This window comes from Salmo salar, chromosome ssa12 (assembly GCF_905237065.1).
Source record: "Salmo salar chromosome ssa12, Ssal_v3.1, whole genome shotgun sequence".
NCBI lineage: Eukaryota > Metazoa > Chordata > Actinopteri > Salmoniformes > Salmonidae > Salmo > Salmo salar.
The window spans coordinates 56,078,633-56,101,816 of record NC_059453.1 but is presented as its reverse complement, the minus strand read 5'-3'; the positions used below and the strand labels follow the sequence as shown (position 1 = coordinate 56,101,816).

At 41.1% G+C, this 23,184-nt stretch overlaps 2 protein-coding genes across 3 annotated transcripts in view; one reads left to right on the top strand and one right to left on the bottom strand.

Moving 5' to 3' along the window:
- Positions 1-2,121: 2,121 nt before the first annotated feature.
- LOC106565481 (U3 small nucleolar RNA-interacting protein 2-like) lies at positions 2,122-9,194 on the top strand. The gene is made up of 14 exons (XM_045691518.1): positions 2,122-2,303; positions 2,432-2,517; positions 2,649-2,761; positions 2,894-2,961; positions 3,074-3,115; positions 3,328-3,454; positions 3,619-3,836; positions 3,954-4,054; positions 4,130-4,264; positions 4,421-4,483; positions 4,619-4,764; positions 7,323-7,402; positions 7,617-7,690; positions 8,069-9,194. The coding sequence occupies exons 4-14, from the start codon at positions 2,926-2,928 to the stop codon at positions 8,178-8,180; spliced, it is 1,134 nt and encodes a 377-aa protein (XP_045547474.1). The 5' UTR covers positions 2,122-2,303; positions 2,432-2,517; positions 2,649-2,761; positions 2,894-2,925; the 3' UTR covers positions 8,181-9,194.
- Positions 9,195-12,062: 2,868 nt separating this feature from the next.
- The window catches only part of LOC106565327 (metabotropic glutamate receptor 2), a 73,854-nt gene continuing 62,732 nt past the window's right edge, over positions 12,063-23,184 (bottom strand). For both annotated transcript variants that reach the window (XM_045691517.1, XM_014132301.2), the window contains 7 exons: positions 21,673-21,791; positions 21,406-21,570; positions 21,024-21,137; positions 20,485-20,916; positions 19,953-20,192; positions 15,128-15,317; positions 12,063-14,835 (listed from right to left, as the gene is read on the bottom strand). In XM_045691517.1, coding sequence (XP_045547473.1) covers positions 14,777-14,835; positions 15,128-15,317; positions 19,953-20,192; positions 20,485-20,916; positions 21,024-21,137; positions 21,406-21,570; positions 21,673-21,791 — 1,319 coding nt within the window. In that variant the 3' untranslated portion in view covers positions 12,063-14,776. The remainder of the gene's footprint in view (positions 14,836-15,127; positions 15,318-19,952; positions 20,193-20,484; positions 20,917-21,023; positions 21,138-21,405; positions 21,571-21,672; positions 21,792-23,184) is intronic.

The window sequence follows — 23,184 nt, the reverse complement described above, 5'->3', positions numbered from 1 at the left end:
TAGGTTTGTGCTTAACATGTAACCTTCCTTTAAAAACATAATTATTTACTTGGTTTAACTGCGTTCTGCAAGAAAAATGTGTCAGGATCACAACTTTTTGAGGAAGGGGGATTTTGCCCCTGCACTGGTGATGGGTCGTTCGTGAACGAGTCAGAGCCGGCTCTTGTAGGTGAACGTTGGGAGCCGGCTCGCATATCAGAAGAGATGAATCTATTTATAAAAAAATAAATGTAAAAAATATATTAATAATTAAAAGATTTTAATGAATAGAATTAACTAATTCAAAGAACGAAAAAAGAAATAAAATAATATAGGCCTAAATGCTCAAGCGCACACATTCGTTCTGACTGTCTACTCAGACTAACAGCCTCACCTGTTGTTCCTGTCAATCAGACACGCGGTGTCAACCAATGAACCAAAGATGCGTGACGGAGGGCCCGAGCCAACTCAATCAGAGTCACACTCTCAGCAGCCAAAGAGAGAGGAAGGACAGCTGTGAAAACAACAGCTGGAAAATGAATTTGGATGCATTTTAATAATGCAGACCATGTTAGAGCACAGTGTAGAATTTGACAAACAAAATCTCATATAAAGCCGGTTCCACTCACAACCTACACCGGCATATGTGAACTGTGCACCCAACTGTGAAGCTAGCTGTAGCGGAGCTTCGAGAAACTAGCGGGCCTGCTAGTGATAGTGGTGGAGCCAGCACCTCCACACGTGGAGACTTATCCACTCCGTCAAGTAGGCCAACTCCGCGACCCACTGCAACGCAGTCTTCTATGGACCAGTTTATGCCAAAGTCTATGTCTGTAGCAAAACAAGGCCAAATTGATATTGCATTGGCTAAAATGATTGCAACCGATTTCCTGCCATTTTCGATCGTGGAGGACAGAGGTTTTATAAATTATTGCAATAGTCTAAATCCAATGTACACAATTGCAAGGAGGAAAACCCTTTCAAATCACTTATTCCACAACTGTACGAGAGCACACAGGCTTCAGTGCGGGAAAGAGTCCAAAAAGCTACTGCAGTTTGCCTTACCACTGACTGCTAGACATCTAGGGTAACCACTTCTTACATGTTGGTTACATGTCACTTCATTGAAGATTTGAAGATACCCACAGCTTACTAAAGTCATGACAGGGAGACTCTGCATAGTGGCCACATCCGTTCCCTCTGAGAGGGTCTTCTCGAAAACGGGACAAAAATAATTACTGAGAGAAGAAACGGCATCAGTCCCTTGAAAGTGAGGCAGCTTGCATTTCTGAATGCAAATCTCTCATAAAAGGAAAATATGGTCAGCATTGCTGTGTGCTGCTGGTTATAACATGGCAATAAAGAAGAGAGAGAAAAGAGGGACCAGTTTAATGTTTTAAGTGGGATGCTGCAGTTTTGCACATTGTTATTTATTTTTCTTTGATATGGTGCAATATTCTATTATTATGTTGTTCAGATTGTATTCTTTTTGAATGGTTACATTTATATGCACTTTGTTTATATACATTAACAAAGTTATACTTTAAATGCACATGTGTAATAGCGTCCTTCTTTTTTACAATTATTTCAATTTGTGGGATGCTGCAGTTTTGCAAATTGTTATTTATTTTTCTTTGATATGGTGCAATATTCTATTATGCTGTTCAGATTGTATTCGTTTTGAATGGTTAGATGTATGTGCATTTTGTTTATATACATTAAAAAGTTATACTTGTAATGCAAATGTTTAATAGCATTCTTTTTCATAACAAACCAATGCATTTTTAAATACATTGTGGTTAAGGTAGAGTATGATTTAATTTAATAATTTAATTAGAATTGTTTTAACACCAATCACAGTCAAACTATCGCAAACTTTTTGACTAGAAAAAATACAAAACATATTTTTTTAAAGAGCCGTTTGGGAGCCAAAAGAGCCGGCTCTTTTTTTATGAGCTGAGCCGAACGAGCCGGCTCACTGAAAAGTGTGTGCCCAGCCCTGCATTCTCAGCCAATGAAATCTGGATTTTAGTTCCTACTTGCTCGATAGTCCAATGAGAGCTCTGTACTTGTGGGCGGGACAAACCGATGCCTCAATATTATCCAATTAATACCTCTATTTTAAAACGTGGGTTTGTGGTATCCATAGTTCGGTTGAATTAGAAGAGCACATGTGGGTTCAATGTTGATTACCGTGGACGAAATGTGTGCCAACTAGTGTAAAGATTGTAACAGTGCCTCATAGTTAGTCAACCTATATAATCTTATCATGTCGTCTTTCTTTATAAAGAAAAAAGGACCGACAAAGGTGTTCAAAACGAAAGGTACGGAGATGACGTTGACTAGCTACACTTACCCTAGCACTTAGTTTGCGATCTATATATTACAATGCTATCTAACACGTAGCTTTCTTTTAATCGTTGATGTTTGTTTGTTTGTGTTGGTGCATTAGAATGATACAGACACAGGAAACAAAATCAAGAAAAAACTAAATTCAAAGCACAATGAAGAAATCTCCAGCGACTCTGAAACAGAAGGGTATGCTCACTTACTCGTAGTGTAGTTGGCTGGCTGGCTAGCTAACTAACTAGCTAAGTTGGCTAACAAACTGATTTCCTTTTAGGCGTATGCGTGGACAAACCATGAGTTGAATCAATCTCTTTATGTAGCCCTTCACTGCACAGAAAAAGGAGGGCCAATGTCGAAGAAGAGTTTGATGAGACCCCACAGGAGAAAAAACTACGATTAGCTAAACTTTACCTCGACCAATTGAGGGATGAGGGTAAGGGAAGAGCTACTGAAAACCTATTATCAATTTCAACAAAGCTCTCCTAAAATGGGTAACGTTAACATTTAATGACATTTCATGAATCTGATGCTTGACTGGTTTGTCTTCGTCATGTCTTATCAACAGAAGAAAAGAAGGCAGAGGAGGAGTCCTTTGAGATGGACCTGATTGCTGGAAGACTTCAAGAAGAAGTGGTAAGTGTAACTAGCTACATCATTGTGTTGCTTGTATAGCCCTAGTAAATGTCACATGAGTTTGAGATAAATAGCAGCAACCATAGTTAACATTTCATTTTTTCCCCCTCAGCTTGAGCAGAAAGGACAGCTCCAACGGATGGTTGCGAAAGATGTGAGCATCTTTGTTTTGGTGTCTCCCATAAAAGCACCCTGTGCATGCCCATCATTCACTCTTTTACTACTTCTAATGAAACTATGTATATATTGCATTCTAAGTGGTATATTATTATGGATATTGGAACATGGTGAGCTATGTGTTTTCTATGGCCCGTAGCGTAAGTTGTCAGTCCTCTTCATGTGTCCCTATGTTGTCATGTTCTCCAGCTCCTGCCACCAGATGTGTCAGAGATTCGTCTGTTGAGGGGCCACAAGCTGCCAGTCACCTGTCTGGTCATCTCTCCTGATGACCAACATGTATTTTCCGCTTCCAAAGACTGCTCCATCATCAAATGTGAGTCTGGAGAATATATTTGTTTACTCTCTAAGCCAAAATAATCAAAAATATGTTTGTTGTACTGAAATAGAATGTTCAAAATCAGTTGCATGTGACCTAGAATGCAACACAGTCAAAGTGAACTTACTCATGCATTCTCCCATTGTCTTCTCTAACTGCAGGGGATGTTGTGAGTGGTGAGAGACTTCATACAATAGCTGGTGGCAGGAAAGGAACAGAGGATCGCCATGTGGGACATACGGCCCATGTCATATGTATGTCTATATCATCGGACGGCATATACCTGGCTACTGGAGACATGAATAAGTTGATCATGATCTGGGAGGCAGCAACATGTAAACACCTGTACAAGTTCACAGGACATAGAGGCCCAGTATCGGTAAAATATACTCCCTTTCACACCTTCCCATATATTCATTTTTTCCATCTGCTTTTATTCTTGCTTTCTCATCCTTTCATATTTACCTTCACAAACGGTGCCATCTCTCCTCCACAGGGCCTATCCTTCAGGAGGGGCACCCATGACTTGTACAGTGCCTCTCATGACCGCTCCATCAAGGTGTGGAACGTGGACGAAAACGCCTATGTGGAAACACTGTAAGTAGCTGAATAGTAATGTCTATGTTTTGGCATGTGATTTGTGTTTGTTTTATTGACCATGTGTCTCCCTAGGTTTGGTCACCAGGATGTGATCACAGGGCTGGACAGTGGGAGTAGGGAGCGCTGTGTGACTGCAGGGGGGAGGGACCGCACTGTGAGGGTGTGGAAGATCGCTGAGGAGTCCCAGCTAGTGTTCCATGGCCATGAGTGAGTCCCCCTGGTCTCCTTCTCTGTGTTAGTCAGTCTCACAAGACTAGTCTTTGTAGGCCTAGTCTTTGTTGGTCTCTGAGAGTGCCTATTATCCTTGTGTGTTAACATACTGGTAATGCTCCTCCCACTCATTTTCGCTCTTTTCTCTCTCAGGTGCTCCATCGACTGTATCCAGCACATTAACGAGGAACACATGATAACAGGCGCTGATGATGGGTAAATGTGGATTTATACTCCACTAGGTGTCGTCGTACTCCACCTCTGTAGCAGTTCTGCAACCGCTTTGTGAGGGAATGGTTCCTTACAAATGTTTTCATTAGTCTAAAAAGCTTTCTCTCGCCCTCCCTCCAGCTCTGTCTCCCTGTGGAGTGTGAACAAGAAGAAGCCCCTTAGCACGGTGAAGGCAGCCCACGGTCGGCATGGCGACTCGGGACTGGAGCAGCCCTACTGGGTAGCGGCCGTGGCAGCTCTGCAGAACTCTGACACTGTAGCCTCAGGTACCAACGGCTGTGAGAGTCACCAGCTTTATAACACGGCTCTACACTGAGTTTACAAAACATTAACTCTTTCCTAATATTGAGTTGTCAGTTAAAACTGTTAGAATTAAATAAGGCCGTTTTTTATCGTTCTGACAGATATAGATATAACTTATATTCAACAGTCAATATACACTGAGTATACCAAACATTAGGAACACCTTCCTAATAGGTGTTACCCCTTTGCCCTCAGAACAAGCTCAATTTGTCGGGGCATGGACTCTACAAGGTGTCAAGCATTCCACAGGGATGCTGACCCATGTTGACTCCAATACTTCCCACAGTTGTTCCAAGTTGGCTGCATGTCCTTTGGGTGGTGAACCATAGTTGATACACACAGGAAACTGTTGAGTGTAAAAAAATAAACAGCGTTGCAGTTCTTGACACAAACTGGTGCACCTGGCACCAACTTCCATTTGTCTAGCCCATTCACTCTCTGAATGGCACACATACACCATACCATCCATGTCTCAAGGCTTATACAGTTGAAGTCGGAAGTTTACATACACCTTAGCCAAATGCATTTAAACTCAGTTCTTCACAATTCCTGACATTAAATCATAGTAAAAATTCCCTGTCTTAGGTCAGTTAGGAGCACCACTTTTATTTTAAGAATGTGAAATGTCAGAATAATAGTAGCGAATGATTTATTTCAGCTTTATTTATTTCATCACATTCCCAGTGGGTCAGAAGTTTACATACACTCAATTAGTACTTGGTAGCATTGCCTTTAAATTGTTTAACTTGGGTCAAATGTTTTGGGTAGCCTTCCACAAGCTTCCCACAATACGTTTGGTGAATTTTGGCCCATTCCTCCTGACAGAGCTGGTGTAACTGAGTCAGGTTTGTAGGCCTCTTTGCTCGCACATGCTTTTTCTGTTCTGCCCACAAATTTTCTATAGGATTGAGGGTAGGGCTTTGTGATGGCCACTCCAATACCTTCACTTTGTTCTTGAGCCATTTTGCCACAACTTTGGAAGTATTCTTGGGGTCATTGTCCATTTGGAAGACCCATTTGCGACCAAGCTTTAACTTCCTGACTGATGTCTTGAGATGTTGCTTCAATATATCCACATCATTTTCCTGCCTCATGATGTTATCTATTTTGTGACGTGCACAAGTCCCTCCTGCAGCAAAGCACCCCCACAACATGATGCTGCCACCCCTCTGCTTCACGGTTGGGATGGTGTTCTTCGGCTTGCAAGCATCCCCCTTTTTCCTCCAAACATAACAATGGTCATTATGGCCAAACAGTTCTATTTTTGTTTCATCAGACCAATCTTTGTCCCCATGTGCAGTTGCAAACCGTAGTCTGGCTTTTTTATGGCGGTTTTGGAGCAGTGGTTTCTTCCTTGCTGAGCTGCCTTTCGGGTATGTTGATATAGGACTCGTTTTACTGTGGATAAAGATACTTTTTTCCTCCAGCCTCTTCAAGGTCCTTTGCTGTTGTTCTGGGATTGATTTGCACCTTTTGCACCAAAGTACATTCATCTCTAGGAGACAGAACGCGTCTCCTTTCTGAGCGGTATGACGGCTGTGTGATCCCATGGTGTTTATCCTTGCGTACTATTTTTTGTACAGATGAACGTGGTACCTTCAGGCGTTTGGAAATTGCTCCCAAGGATGAACCAGACTTGTGGAGGTGTACAATTTCTTTTTTCTTGAGGTCTTGGCTGATTTCTTTTGATTTTCACATGATGTCAAGCAAAGAGACACCTGAGTTTGAAGGTAGGCCTTGAAATGCATCCACAGGTACACCTCCAATTTACTCAAATGATGTCAATTAGCCTGTCAGACGCTTCTAAAGCCATGACAGTATTTTCTGGAATTTTCCAAGCTGTTTAAAGGCACAGTCAACTTAGTGTTTGCAAACTTCTGACCCACTGGAATTGTGATACAGTGAAATAATCTGTCTGTAAACAATTGTTGGAAAAATGTGTCATGCACAAAGTAGATGTCCTAACCGACTTGCCAAAACTATAGTTTGTTAACAAGAAATTTGTGGAGTGGTTGAAAAACAAGTTTTAATGACTCCAACCTAAGTGTATGTAAACTTCCGACTTCAACTGTAAGTCCTTTAACCTGTCTCCTCCCCTTCATCTACACTGATTTTGAAGTGGATTTAACAAGTGACTTCAGTCAGGGATCATAGCTTTCACCTGGTCAGTCTGTCATGGAAAGAGCCGATGTTCTTAATGTTTTCTACACTCAGTGTATACACCAAGCACTGCAGAACTATTGACACATTGCCTCGGCTGTGAGAGTCCTATTCACCAACCTTACTATACACTGTCATCTATACACACACCCTGTGAGTTATTTATCAACCCGAAACTTCCACCTCCTTGCTATAATGCGTACTGTAAATCTACGCAGTGTGCGTAGGAATATCAGCATGCTCTCTATTAGTGCACACACTCATAGCAGACTTGGACATATATTCGGAGTTGACCGCTAATATTTACTTGTCCAATTTGATGATTCTGTAGTTGATCAACGGTTGTCTCGTCACGCTGCAGGTTCCCACAACTCTAAGGTGCAGCTGTGGAAATGCGGTCAGGGGTTCCGTCATCTGGAGCCTCTCTTCAGCATCCCTGTGGTAAGCAAGTCCCAGCTACACTGCTCCATACCTAATACACCTTGCGTTGTGTAGCATAACAATATGTGGGTAGCACCATTGGCTATAATTCAAACATTAACCATTGGGCCTATTTATATACGCCTATATGTGTATGAGGAATTGCCTAGTAAGAGTGTTCTGCACTAAAACATCTGTCTTCTCAATACAGCATATTCATTTTCGTGTCTTGTAGAATGGTTTTGTCAACAGTCTAAAGTTCTCCAGTTCTGGGAAGTTCCTGGTGGCAGGAGTAGGACAGGAGCACAGGTAGGTACCCTCCTACTTGCCTGTCATACAGAGATGTAGACCAGAGCAAACTTACTAGCATTATAGACTGACTTGTTGATTGATCATAAACCACACTCTATTGATCATATACTCTAGTGTCTACCCTTTCTTTAAACAAGCCTGTTTTCAGTATTCTGTATGGAAGTAGTTGCAATGAGGACAGGTGTCCACATGGTGGCACTGTTATTTCATGCTCAAATCCTTAGACTGCTTCAGTGGCAGTGATGACATTACCTACTTTCCTTATTACAAGATGAAATGGCTTTTTATATACCGCATAATTTTCCTCAACTTTGTTCATGCATTAGCTCTGTTGTCAACCATCTTTGTTTTTGTTAAAGCGGTTGTTGTTTTCAGGCTTGGTCGATGGTGGAGACTGAAAGAAGCGAAGAACGGACTCTACATTATTCCTCTGAAACGACAACAGCCAGAGCAGGAAGAGGTGAATGGAGAAAATAATGGGGAGTAGCTGATCTGTGTATGCCTTAGAATATAATATGTATGACATTTGATTTTGTAAATGAAATTCTTTCCAGAAATACTATTTGTATTACTGCCTATCAGTTAACTACAGTAAATGGTTTCTGTTAAACAACTCATTCTAATTTAAAACTCACTGAAGTCTTGTGCTCTGTCTGCATCTAATATCAGTCTGTGCTGTTTGGTGCCTGTATTCTCTCAGCTACACAGCTTGTGGACTGTAGATCGAAAAATCCCCTGTGATTTGGTTATTTGAAAACGAAATTATTTAACAACTTTTGTGTCACCAGAGGTTGAGTTAATACAGGATTCTATGTTCTTCATGCAAAAAAGATAAGCTAAAACACATCTTGCGGCATTTTTGTAATTGCAGATCTAAATTGCTTCAACTTTAGTCAGTTTGCTCCAACTCATGAATGTAAAAGGAGTAGTTTTGTGCTTCAGTTGCATTTCTCCACGGATGAAATTTGCTCTCATTGGATCACCAGCGGGTAATTTCCTCTGGTGTAGTTTTTCTCAGGTAGAAAATTAAAATGCAAGATTAACTACAAGCAAAACATTAAGAAATGTAGCTGGCTACATTCTATCATAAACATTAGACATTTATGGCCATTCATGATTTTTGAAAAAAAATACCTTGCCTTTTCATTGTAAGCTAATTTACCCAAACAGTGTTCCACTTCTGTCATCTGACAAACTATTTTTTGCCGACTGTTGCACTAATGTATTTTGTGTGAAAAACTAGTGGCATGCTCCTTCTCTATTTAATCAAACTCTTTACTTTAAATATAAAATGCAGATGAAATGGTTTAAAATGCATGTTTTGGCATTCTTCCAATCTTAAGTGAAAAGTTTGAACTCTGGAATATAGGTGGTGCACGGACCATAGCTTTGGTGGCCTAGCCGATAGTCCCCACTCCCACCATATGATTTGTTTTTTAAGCCCTTACCATAAAATGCTTACTAACCAACAATGCAGTTCAATAAATGGTTTAAGAAAATATTTACTAAAAGTATAAAATAAAAGTAACACAAAATAGAGGCTATATACAGGGGGTACTGGTACCGAGTCAATGTGCGTGGATAAAGGTTAGTTGAGATATTTTGTACATGTAGATGGGGGGTAAAGTGACTATGCATAGATCAGCAGTGTAAAAACACAAGGGGGGGGTCAATGTAAATAGTCTGGGTGGCCATTTTGATTAATTGTTCATCGGTGTTGGGGGTAGAAGCTGTTAAGGAGCCTTTTGGACCCTGACTTTTATTTGTGTAAAAAAAAAAAAAAGGTTTTACGTTTTATTTAACTAGGCATGTCTTGGCGCTCCGATACCGCTTGCTGTCCTGTAGCAGAGAGAAGTCTGACTTGGGTGACTGGTGTCCTTGACAATTTTTTTGGGGGGAGCCTTCCTCTGATACCGCCTAGTATATAGGTCCTGGATGGCATGAAGCTTGGCCCCAGTGATATACTGGGCCGTACTCACTACCCTCTAGCGGCTTATGGTCGGATGCCGAGCAGTTGCCATACCAGGTGGTGAGGCAACCGGTCAGGATGTTCTTGATGGTGCGGCTGTCGGACTTTTTGGGGACCCATGCCCATCTTTTTGTTTCCTGATGGGGAAAGGTGTTGTCGTGCCCTCTTCACTACTGTTTTGTGTTTGGACCATGATAGTTTGTTGGTGATGTGGACACCAAGGAACTTGAAGCTCTCAACCTGCTCCACTACAGCCCTGTCGACGTGAATGGTGGTGGTGGGGGCATTCGGTCCTCCTTTTCCTGTAGTCCAGGATGATCACCTTTTGTCTTGCTCACGTTGAGGGAGAGGTTGTTGTGCTGGCAACACACTGCCAGGTATCTGACCTCATCCCTATAGGCTGTCTCATTTGTTTGTGATCAGGCCTTCAACTGTTGTTGTCAGCAAACGTAATGATGGTGTTGGAGTCGTGGGTGAACAGGGAGTACAGGAGGGGACTAGGCAAACACCCGTGAGGGGCCCCAGAGTTGAAGATCAGCGTGGCAGATGTGTTGTTGCCTAGCCTTACCACCTGGTGACGGCCTGTCAGGAAGTCCAGGATCCAGTTGCGGAGGGAGGTGTTTAATCCCAGGGTCCTTAGTTTAGTGATGGTCTTTGTGGGCACTATGGTGCAGAACGCTGAGATTTAGTCAATGAACAGCATTCTCACATAGGTGTTCCTTTTGTCCAGGTGGGAAGGGCATTGTGGAATGCAATAGAGCACATCATCTGTGGGGGTGGTATGCGAATTGGAGTGGGTCTAGGGTTTCTGGGATGATGGCAGTGTTGTGAGCCATGTCCAGCCGTTCAAGCACTGCATGGCTACAGATGTGAGTGCTACGGGGTGGTAGTCATTTAGGCAGGTTACCTTCGCTTTCTTGGGCACAGGGGACTATGGTGGTCTGCTTGAAACATGTAGGTATTACACTCTGTCTGGGAGAGGTTGAAAAATGTCAGTGAAGACACTTGCCAGGTGGTCAGCGCATGCTCGGAGTACACATTCTGCTAATCCCTCTGGACCCAAGGCCTTGTGAATGTTGACCTGTTTTAAAGGTCTCTTGCTCAAATCAGCTACGGAGAGTGTGATCAATCAGTTGTCCGGAACAGTTGGTGCGCTCATGCATGCTTCAGTGTTGCTTACCTCGACGTGAGCATAGATTTAGCTAGATTTTTAGGTGATGAAGGTGCTAATAGGTGTTCACACTGAGGTTTAGATGGATAATACCTTTTGGACTTTATGGCAAAATTTAGATTTCTACCTAAATAGACATACCCGAGATAACAATAACTAGTAATGCTGCATAGTTCTAGAAAGATCTGCAACTCACCTGGTGAAAATAGTAAAACAATTGCTGAGGTGTACTCACTTGAGGACACAAACTTTAGTACACAGTACAAATATGAAAAAATATATTTTATTTTCTAAAGTGCGGGAATAGAGCTTGAAATAACCTGAAATGTTTTTAAATATATTAACAATCAACTTATAAATGACTTACTATAAGATTTCACTGTATAGCTAACTGTAAAATAAATATGACCATATTTAGTGACAGCCCAAATTTGGCCCCATTTTCATATGGCTGACGACCGAGCATTATCTGCCAAGCATCCTCCGAGCGACGCAGAGACAACATGTAACAAGTCTGCAGACATTTAAAACTTCAGCCTTACGCACAACGTGTTTTCCTCCCTCTGTGACCAAGAGAAAATGGTTGTTTCAATTCTACAAAATGATTTAGTATTTTTATTCATGTTGAGAGCTCTAAATCCGGCGGAGAATGCCAGAGTGAGATGAAACCACAATTGCTGAAATTGCTCGACTGTCCCCTTTTTAATATATCTCCCAGGCTCTAGCGCCATTGCTCAGAGGGAGCCCAGAAAAGGATGAGCTGTAAAATGTGATACGTCACCTCCCTACGCGAATGGTGTGGAACTTGACACTTCAAGTCAACTCTGCTGACGGTGGTAGTGCAATGCAGACAGATGGTGTTTTCTGGCACTATAAGGTACTGGATACTGCGATGTTCACGGAGCGCTTTGTACACCAATGTCAGTCAGAACCGGTCCAGAACCGCTCAAAGTCCCCTAAATAGGGGACTTAATGTTTCTGGTTAGAGTACCTCTGTGCATATTTTAGCCATTGGAATATACAGACTCTATGCTGGGTAATAATCAGTGTTTTGCTCAGTATTGTTGGTCGATCCAGAATGCTGATACACCTGCAACATTTAAGGAGATTATATTTCTGAGGTTAAGGTGAGGTAGTGGCTCTTTACAGTTCATTGCTGGTGTCTCTGGAGTTTTGTGAACAAAATACACACTGACAATTTGTTTTAATAATAAAAAATAACACTTTATTTACATAAATTACAAGAAAGCACAAACTGGTTCACCAAAGTCTACGTTAAAACATTGTCCTTCATGCTGATAGTAACCTAGTTTTTAATCATCACTTTCACAATGGTTAATCTCATGTCATTCAAATGGTATACTGAACAAAAATATAAATGCCACAATGTCAAAGATTTTACTGAGTTACAGTTCATATGAGGAAATCAGTCAATTGAAATAAATAAATTAGGTTCTAATCTATGGATTTCACATGACTGGGAATACAGATCTGCATCTGTTGATCACAGATAGCTTAAAATATGGGCCTCGCAATTGTCCTCAGGATCTTGTCACTGTATTTTTGTCTGTTCAAATTGCCATCGATAAAATGCAATTGTGTTCATTGTTATAGTTTATGCTCATCCACACGAAGCCATATACGTGGTCTGCGGTTGGACATACTGCCAAATTCTCTAAAATTATGTTGTAAGTGGTTTATGGTAGAGACATTACATTATCTGGCAACAGCTATGGTGGACATTCCTGCAGTCTTATGCCAGTTGCACGCTCCCTCAACTTTAAACATCTGTGGCATTGTGTTGTGTGACAAAACTGCACATTTTAGTGGTCTTTTATTGTCCCAGCATAAGGTGCACCTGTGCAATGATCATGCTGTTGAATCAGCTTGATTTGCCACACCTGTCAGATGGATGGATTAGCTTAGCATAGGAGAAAAGCTCACCAACAGGGACGTTAACAAATTTGTGCACCAAATTTAAATGAAATAAGCTTTTTGTGCTTATGGACAATTTCTGGGATCTTTTATTTCAGCTCATTAAACATGGGACCAACACTTTACATGTTGCGTTTATATTTTTTGTTCAGTGTAGTTTAAGAAGCAGGGGGAAAATGAATTCAATAAGTGTTTTGTGTTAATAATACTAACTCTAGTAGTTGAAGAGAAGTAAAACGTTTGGATATTGTATTCACATATTTGTGACACCATGAACCACCTTATTCACAACACGGATTCTCTGTACTGACAGTAAGGCATAGAGCTAGGGTTGCAAAGCTACCGGTAATTTACCAAAGCTACTGGAATTTTGGTAACTAACAATCTATTTCAATCTATAGCTAGGATTCCATCCAATTGCGACAGAATTTTATGCAAATATTCTAAAATCTCTATAAAAACAATATGCATATACAATATGGTCATATTTCCATCAAATTGACTTGTGGGAAAATGGATGTGCGCGATGACGTAGTGCACATAATTACTTTTGTGGTTGAATTTCTATTCCCATGTTAAATGGTTTTCCATCTTATTTTCAACTCTTCTGATGTTTTTGTCACCATATATTTTGCGTTATATAGCGAATGTGTCCACTCTGGTCTTGGCACATGCTCTAGCCAACAGCTGGCAGGTACAATGCAGGTATAGCCTACATGATGAGGTTATTATGTACAAGAGTGAGATTATTTTTATTTGCCAAACAGCAGCCAAGCATTGATCATCGTGTCACCAGAATAAGTCCCTCGATATTTATTGGAAAGTAGCATCAAGCTCATGACTGTCCACTTTCACCACCTTGTGCATGCTTTCCTGAGTCGTAGTGGGAGGACCAACAACATATCATCGCGTGACTCCAAGTTTACAATATTTGTGCATAAAGGAGTTTCCATTACAATTCCTCGCATAATAAATTTTACACACACATAAAGATTCCACCTCGTCTAGTGAGTTTTGTTGACATTTGGAAAGTTAACAAATCAGCCGTTTCCATCAGGACTGTAGTGCAATTTCTTTCCTACATGTACTTTACACACAAAAATTTGGGATGGAAAACTGATCTTTGTTAATTTATACTTGAATAACTTTTAAATTATATATTCATATATAGTATTCATTTTTTATATCTGTATGCATATTGTCCATGAGTTTCTAGTAGATAGACCATAAAGTTCAGGAAAATATAGCCTAATTAATGAAAAAAGCATCTAATCAACAATTGTTCTTCAAACTATTGACTTATTTCACAACTGCCACCAGTTTGATTCCAAAACATTTACAACATAGACATTGAAATAGTAAAATAAGTGTGTAAAACATATATATATATATATATATATATATATATAGGATATTTCATGCTGAAACCATCATATTAAACACCAATGGTGTTCACTTAGTTGTTGGTTTATATTTAGGATAATGTTTTACTGCTTTGTCTTTATTTTTTATTTTAAAATCAACTTATTGAATTATTTCATAATTACAGACACCTGTGATAATCTGAAGTACTAAAAAGGTCACTCGATGTCATTTTATAAAATTCCAAAAGAATCCTGAAAATGACCAGAATTCTGGTAGTTTACTGGTAAACTTAGAAAGTTTTCAGTAATATACCCTCCCTTTGCAACCCTTCATACAGCAGTGCATTCAACGACAAGTCTATCCTGAAACCAAGTAAAATCAATGCAATGTTGTTAAATCTATACTAAAAGGATTTACACTCATACATTACGTAATACTGGTATGTATAGTAACATAATTTAGCTTTCACAGTCCTCTGTCTGAATAGAGAGAGCCTCTACTTGTCTCTACTGTAAATGGGACTTGAGATATGACATGAGCGTTATGTCATCAGCAGCCTTGTTGGATGAGAGGGGATGATTTCAGATGGCACTGTAGCTTGTGTTTGGAGAACGGAGGAATGATACAAGCAGCTCGACCTTCTTCACAAAGAGGACGTAGTGGAGTCCACCACTTCACGACCGTTACACACCGTTGTTACCGCTGTTGGCACACAGGCAGAGAGAGGCTGATGCAACAATAATAATACAAAATAGAGAGTAAAAATGTAAAATACTTTTTTTTTTAAAGCAAATAAAAATAACTTGCTTGTTTTTCACATTGATTAAAGTTAATATCAGTAGACCTATGTATGTTTCAGTTGATGGCTCACTATTCTTGGAACCCATAACCAAAACTTGTGTGCTTTGGCCAGCAACATTTCTGTTATGAGATGTATGTCATGTTCACCAACAATGACTGAAATGTTCATATTTGCCAGTGATAGAGATGCTACCTTTCAAGGAGCTGGGGATGGAGGATGTTGTTGAGGTGACCGTAGCCCCGAAGCGGTTGGCAGGCACCCTTAAACTGGTCACATTCTTCTGGGGCTGGAATAGGATGATGTGGACCTTAGGAGCGAAGAGACAGCCTAGTACCACAGAGCCACTCAGACTGACAGAGATACACATGGTGGTGGTCTGAACCTGTATAGGGAGATAGACCGGGAGAGGAGACAGGTTGAATCATCAGGATTCACTGAATAGACTGATAGGGCTGGGGTCTTTTAGATGTTTCCTGACAGACATTCAGCTCTATTACAAGGCAAGTGACTGTAGTGGTCTTTTGCTATCTGCCATTTCTGCCAACCAGTTGAGCTGTTCTCAGCATCTCTGGTGGACCAAACTGATGGAAATCTCATTCAACTGTGCCCACTAATGACTGGCACTGCTGGCTGTCCTGGCAGAGTCTGGGCCCAGATTCACAAAACACTTCTTACGCAAAAATAAGAAGTTCATATGATTGTTTTTAAGTGAAATTCCTCATTTAATTAATTTCTTACGAACTTCTCCAATATCTTCTTACAAATCTTCTTAATCTTAAGATATTTGTTGCTAGGCAACTGTTTTAGCTACCTATCCAGCTAGCAATGGCAATAATGTTAGTATATTTCTTACTGAGATTACTGTTCTAAAATACATTCTTGGGTTTAAAATAATCAATACTGAAATTTTCAGATTAAGTTTGTGAGTGAATTAAACGTTCAATTGCTTTCATGAGCTTGTTCTCTCACTGCCTTGAGTTTAAGACAACGGTTTAGCTATCTTGGAATTAAGATGACTTTATTTTCAAGAATCTAATTTCTTCTTCACTTTTTGCCTAAGGAGAAACCTAAGAAATAGTGCAAGCACATTTCCAAGAACCTTTTTAACTTCTCTAGGGTAGGGGGCAGTATTTTGACGTCCGGATGAAAGGCGTGCCCAAATAAAACTGCCTGCTACTCAGACTCAGAAGGTAGGATATGCATATTATTAGTAGATTTGGATAGAAAACACTCAGAAGTTTCTAAAACTGTTTGAATGATGTCTGTGAGTATAACAGAACTCATATGGCAGGCAAAACCCTGAGAAAAATCCAACCAGGAAGTTGAAAATCTGAGGCTTGTAGTTTTTTTAATTGATTCCCTATTCAAACTACAGTGACTTAGGGGTCATTTTGCAGTTCCTAAGGCTTCCACTGGATGTCAACAGTCTTTCGAACGTTGTTACAGGCTTCTACTGTGACCTGGAAGGGAATGACAGTCATTTCAACCAGAGTGCCATTAGATCATTCATGCGCGTGGCTGTCAGCGCGAGGTGCTTTCTTTTTCCTTTCTGAAGACAAAGGATTTGTCCAGTTGGAATATTATCGAAGATGTATGATAAAAACATCCTGAAGATTGATGCTATACATCGTTTGACATGTTTCTACAAACTGTAGTATAACTTTTTAGCTTTTCGTCTCAAGAAAATGCGCGAGCATGGCGCATTTGGATAACTTGACTGAACGCGAGAACAAAATGGAGGTATTTGGACATAAATATGGAGTTTAGCGAACAAAACAAACATTTCTTGTGGGAGTCCTGGGAGTGCATTCCGACGAAGATCAGCAAAGGTATGTGAAGATTTATAATACTATTTCTGACTTTTTTTTACTCCAGAACTTGGCGGGTAACTGTATAGCTTGCATTGATGGCTGAGCTCTGTACTCAGAATATTGAAAAATGTGCTTCCCCCGTAAAGCTATTTTGAAATCTGACAAAGCGGTTGCAATAAGGAGAAGTGTATCTATAATTCTTTCAATAACTGTTGTAAAGTTTATCAACATTTATGATGAGTATTTTTGTAAATTGATGTGCTCATTCACTGGATATTTTGGAGGCAATACATTTTCTGAACATCACGCGCCAATGTAAAATGGGGTTTTTTGGATACAAATATGAACTTGATCGAGCAAAACATACATGTATTGTGTAACATGAAGTCCTATGAGTGCCATCTGATGAAGATCATCAAAGGTTAGTGATTAATTTTAGCTGTATTTCTGGTTTTTGTGACGCCTCTCCTTGCTTGGAAAATGGCTGTGTGGTTTTTCTTGCCAAGGTGATGTGCTAACATAATCTAATATTATGCTTTCGCAGTAAAGCCTTTTTGAAATCGGACAATGTGGTTGGATTAATGAGAATCTTATCTTTAAAATGGGATATAATAGTTGTATGTTTGAGAAATTTGAATTATGAGATTTTTGTCGTTTTGAATTTGGCGCCTTGCTATTTCACTGGCTGTTGAATAGTGTGTCCCGCAGGTGGGACGGTCACGTCCCACCTACCCCAGAGAGGTTTAAAGGAATAGCAACTTTGCCTAACTTTCTTCTTAAGTCTATGGTTAAGGAAAACATGGCAGTTAAGAAGAAATGTCTTCTTAAAAAGATTCTGTGAATCTGTGCCCTGGTTTGTCATCATGAGCCAATCGTTATTCTGCTCTGACTCCTGACCTGTGATTACTCAGTCTCCCCAACCAATAGGCTGCCTCGTACCACTGCTGTTTCCGCATGCAAAGATCACCAGTTCGCACAACACTATGTTCTGACTCTGAGCATCAAAGCACATCTATGTAGTACATGTAGTACATTAACAGCATGCACAATCCTTAATAGTATGACGGAAGGCTTTCAGCTTTGTTTCTGTTGAATTTGAACTCCATTTCACCCTGATGAAATAACACTATGACAGTGTGACACTGCTTTTGTCCAGGTCACAGTTGAGTGTGAATTTCCAAGAGCTGTCTATGGCCCTTCGCTGACCTCAACAAGCATCAGGTTTGATAATATATATGCATGTATGTAAAGATAAATTAGGCATTTAGTTACCTAGGAGCTATTCAATGCATATTTTAACACAAGATCATTTAATGAACCATGCACAAGACTAGATCAATATCCTTGAGCTTTAGAGAGAGAGAGAAGGTGACTTAGAAAGCAGGAGAGAAAGAGAGAGAAAAAAGTCTGGCGTTTCACGGTTGCTGGAAGCACCGGCTGGAATTTTGAATGTCCATGTCCATATGAGACCCCAGGTTCATTGAAATTCAATGAGCAACACAGCTTGTCTTTCATGTGAGAACATCTCCAATGTTGAAATGCAGGAAGCTGAGCCCAACTGCTGTCATTATTAATGGCACACAAATAGAGAGCAAAGCGTTCTGTTGCATAGCCAAAACCTTTTCCTAGCTTAATTATTCTGTCTACCACAGCTCCAATATGAACACTCATCATCTATATTCAATATGTACACTCATAATACTGTTCATCCAGTCTCACTCCTTTTTCGCCTGCTTTCTCACCCCTTCTCTCAAACTTTTCTCTTCCAACTCAGAGGTGTTTTTTGCAAGTACATAGAACACCATAGAGATGAGGAGATAGCCTGGGGAAACTCATGATTCTGATGCAAGGCCAATATGAGACTCCCTCCTCCTCCCCCTCTCCTTTTTCCTCCCAGAGCCCAGTGGCACACCAACACCAAACGGACAGGCATTAGACTAGACTAGATTCAGCCTTGGGTCACAGTTATCATACACCCTGGACTGAACTTTTGTGTCAGTTGTATACATATTGTCTCTCTTTATCTTGCTTACATGCCAACAAAGACTGCATAGGTCTGAAACAGGGTGATGAAAGCACCTTTAAGCTATATTTTTATATAGATATAATATATACAGTAAGTCATCTATCCTGTTAGGCTATATTGTGGTGTCATATTGGGCTCGTCATTTGGGTTTTGAGAAGGGGCACACTGGGTCACTGGGTCTGGGTGTTCATTAGTTGATTAGTTGATTAGTCGATCAGTTAAGCAGATGGCTGTCTGTAGATGACTAAGACAATCTTAGCATCAGGCCCTCAGAAGCCCAGCTATTCCCTTGTTTGAACTGATCTCAGCTGAGAACTGGAAATGAAGCTGTGGCAATATTGTAGAGGAATGCTGGGAACAACCCACTGGGCACAGACATCAGTTTAACATCTACTTTTGATTTACATTTGGTTGAGTTGTCAACTAACGTGAATTCAATGTGAAATCAACAAAAAAGTCCGCCATGTCATTGGATTTAGGTTAAAAATACGAAATTCCCTTACGTTGATGACTTTTTTCAAATCCAATCAGTTTTTCACCTTGATTCAACGTTATCATATTGAATTTTTTGGTTGAAATGACGTGGAAACATCATTGATTCAACCAGTTTTTACCCAGTGGGAAGAGTCTTCCTATCTAAATGCCCTGGGGGAATCTCCTGCACATTTCACTGTTGATGTTAGAAGGGAGAAAAAAACACATACTTTTCAAATCATAATGTAATGTATATAAATGGCAATACTGGAGTTTTAGATTAGATAAGGAACGTCATTTGGAGAATGGCTATACGAGGAAGGTAATGATCAAAAGGAATTTATGTATGTCACCTAGATCCATTGGTACACTAAAGACACATTCAAGGACTTATAGATTTCTTTAATACTGAAAATATACCCACCTTGTCATTAATATCGTAATGGCCATAGTGTTGATAAGTACGATTTTCTCGTTCTACTTCGTCATTTCATTACAATATATTGGAGTTGGGGTTGCAAAATTCTTGTAACTTTCTCCAAATTCCCAGATTGTCCAGGAGTCCTGGTTAGAATATTCCCAGAATCAGAAGGGGAATAAGCAGGAAATCTGTAAACCTCCAACCAGGACTTCTGGAAAATCTGGACATTTTGGTAAAGTTACCAGCATTTTACAACCCTAATTGTTGTATATTTTTACCACTCACCCTGTAGTCGCTGGCTGTGACGTAGAAGATGGGTTGGAAGGCCAGCCAGATGATACAGGTGGTGTACATGGTGAACCCAATGAACTTGGCCTCGTTAAAGTTCTCTGGACACTTCCTGGTCTTAAAGGCGTAGACTGTGCAGAGGACGATTAGGACGCAGTTGTAGGCCAGAGCGGCCAGCATGCTGGAGTCCTTGCTGTTGCACTTCAGGGTGACTATATCCCTCCTTTCGGGGCTCACCTCCATATAATTAAATAGAACAGAACCATATTAGGAAATGGAGTAGTGTATACAGTATATTAATATAGAATATTATTATATATTTCTATGCTCATGTGATGGGCAATAATATCACTGTGCTTGCTTAACAGTATAGCTTTCTTCCCTGACCCTCACTGGGCTGGAACCAGGGATCATCTGCTCTGCAAACATACATGACCCCCCACTTGACAAAAGCTAATGAGTTGATAGCTTGTGTGGAAAAATTTCAGGCTAGGGAGTGATGTTAGGAATCCAACTCTGTTACGCCCACCTCCTTCCTGACGCCAGGCATCTCCACCAGGAGCCAGACCACAGCCACCAGGAGCTGACAGGAGATAAGTCCGCCGCAGATAGCCACCTGGGAGGCTGGGCTGATGAACCGTGGCCGTGTGGCCCCGTCCTTCACCCCGCTGAAGATCCTCGCGATGCGGTTGGTCTTAGTGAGCAGTGCCGAGTAGCACACAGCGAAGGAGGTTCCCAAGCCTAGTCGACGTAGGATACACACGGCCATCGAGGGCTTGGCAATGTAGATGAAGGTCATGCTGTAGCACATTAGGACTCCGAGTAGGAGGATATAGGACAGCTCCCGGCCGCTGGCTTTGACCACAGGGGTGTCATTGTGCTTGAAGAACAGGCCCACCACGGAAAGGGTACACAACATGCCCAGGCAGGAGATGGTGACTGGCCCAATGGCCCAGGCATCCTAAATCAAATGAAGGTTTATTTAAAGTGTTATTTCACATGTAAATGTCTCAAAACACACAAATATTTTAAAAAGAGGAGAAAAATAAGGTAAAACAGTGACAGTACCTCCCAGCGGATGTACTCCTCTGGGAGGTCGAAGCAGCCTGTCAGGTTGGCCTGGGGCCACTGTCCGAAGCTGCAGTCTGCACAGGTGAACTCATCCAGCAGGTACTGGTAGGGCTGGCAGGGGAAATAGATAGTTTGTAGATGTTCTGTAGATGTTTAACTATCAACAATATTTCAACTTACTATCCATTTACCCTAGCCCTAACCTTAACCTTCATCCTAACCCCCCCAAAAAGGTAGTGCATATTCAACCGGCAGAAATTAAAGGCACCGGGCGGAACACACCCTCAAAGTGAGCTGCTGACTATCGGAAGATAAACTACACAATGAAAAAATTAAGTCATCTCTCACACTCATCTCTCCTTGCTTGTGGATGTATTACCTGGCAGGGGATGCAGATCCAGCAGCACACATCTCCAGGCTGCATGCTCTTCACCTCGTTCTTCCTGCAAGGGTCACTGCACTGGGAGGTGGGGGGCTCTCCGGCTGGGCCCCTCCATGGCACCTGGCTGGTGTTCAGGATCAGGCCCTGGGCCCAGTAACCCACCTGAAGAGGAAAGGAGAGATTCTTTATTCTTCTTCCTTTTTCCCATCCCCACACACACAGGGTCAGCCGGGGTTCAGCAGTCCTGGATGAAGAGCTACATACCTTCCTATACACGTATTTATCGTCCTGTTTGTGGTAGTGGAAGATGTTGTAGCGGCCCAGACTGTCCCCGTAGGCGTCAAAGCGCACAATGTTCTCCGTGTCGGCGGGTCTGAAGGGAGCTGAGGGGAAACAGAAATAGTGTATACCAATGATGGCATTTCAGAAGAAAGAACAACTCTCCATTTTAGTTAGATATTGAGTTTTAATATGAGTCTCTAGTAATTTAGTTTTCTCACCAAAAAATCACAAATGAGATGTTATGTCAATGTTTCCTTTATCTTATCCATTTGCTTTTTAATTCATTTCTTTAATGCAACATCTATTCATGAGGCATCTTCTCAAAATAGTGCACACTGTTTGCTTACTCTAAGCATCTTACTCAGTCCCTATTTGTTACTGATCCCACTGCAAATTAAATCATCACCAAACCCTTTTCAACAGGGACACAATATAAACTGCGAAACCAATCTCACGGTCAATTCAGATCTGCATTTGTTTCAAATTGCCCCAATGTACCAATATTGATGATTATATAAAACACTATAATTAGACATCATTCTAGGACTAGCTCAGGTAATAACAGGATTACTATGTGATTCTGAGCTGCTTCCGGTCTGTTCTTACATGCTGTGTTATTACATTGAAAATAAGAAATGTAAGAATAGATGAAATGTATTACTTCTGATGACATGAGTGGTGCACCATATATACAAATGTATGTGGGCACTCCTTTAAATTACTGGATTCGGCTATTTCAGACAAACCTGTTGCTGACAGCTGTATAAAATCAAGCACACACCCATGCAATCTCCATACATAAACATTGGTAGTAGAATGGCCTTATTGAAGAGCTCAGTGACTATCAACGTGGCACCGTCATAGGATGCCACCTTTCCAACAAGTCAGTTCATCAAATTCCAGCCCTGCTAGAGCTGCCCCGGTCAACTGTAAGCTCTGTTATTGTGAAGTGGAAATATCTAGGAGCAACAATGGCTCAGCCGCAAAGTGGTAAGCCACACAAGCTCACAGAACGGGACCGCCGAGTGCAGAAGCGCGTAGCAACACTCACTACCGAGTTCCACACTGCCTCTGGAAGCAACGTCAGCACAATAACTGTTCGTTGGGAGCTTCATGAAATGGGTTTCCATGGCCAAGCAGCAGCACACAAGCCTAAGATCACCATGTGCAATGCCAAGCATCGGTTGGAGTGGGGTAAAGCTAGCCACCATTGGACTCTGGAGTGATGAATCACACTTCACCATCTAGCAGTCCGATGGACGAATCTGGGTTTGGCGGATGCCAGGAGAACGCTACCTGCCCGAATGCATAGTGCCAATTGTAAAGTTTGGTGGAGGATAAATAATGGTCTGGGGCTGTTTTTCATGGTTCGGGCTAGGCCCCTTAGTTTCAGTTGAGGGAAATCTTAACACTACAGCATACAATGATATTCTAGACGATTCTGTGCTTCCAACTTTGTGGCAACAGTTTGGGGAAGGCCCTTTCCGGTTTCAG

Excerpts from the sequence above, each read along its gene's own strand:
- LOC106565481 (XM_045691518.1), top strand. The coding sequence starts at position 2,926 with ATGGACCTGATTGCTGGAAGACTTCAAGAAGAAGTG. Across the intron at positions 7,403-7,616 it reads CTCTCTTCAGCATCCCTGTG|AATGGTTTTGTCAACAGTCT; the intron begins GTAAGCAAGTCC and ends CGTGTCTTGTAG. Across the intron at positions 7,691-8,068 it reads GGAGTAGGACAGGAGCACAG|GCTTGGTCGATGGTGGAGAC; the intron begins GTAGGTACCCTC and ends TGTTGTTTTCAG.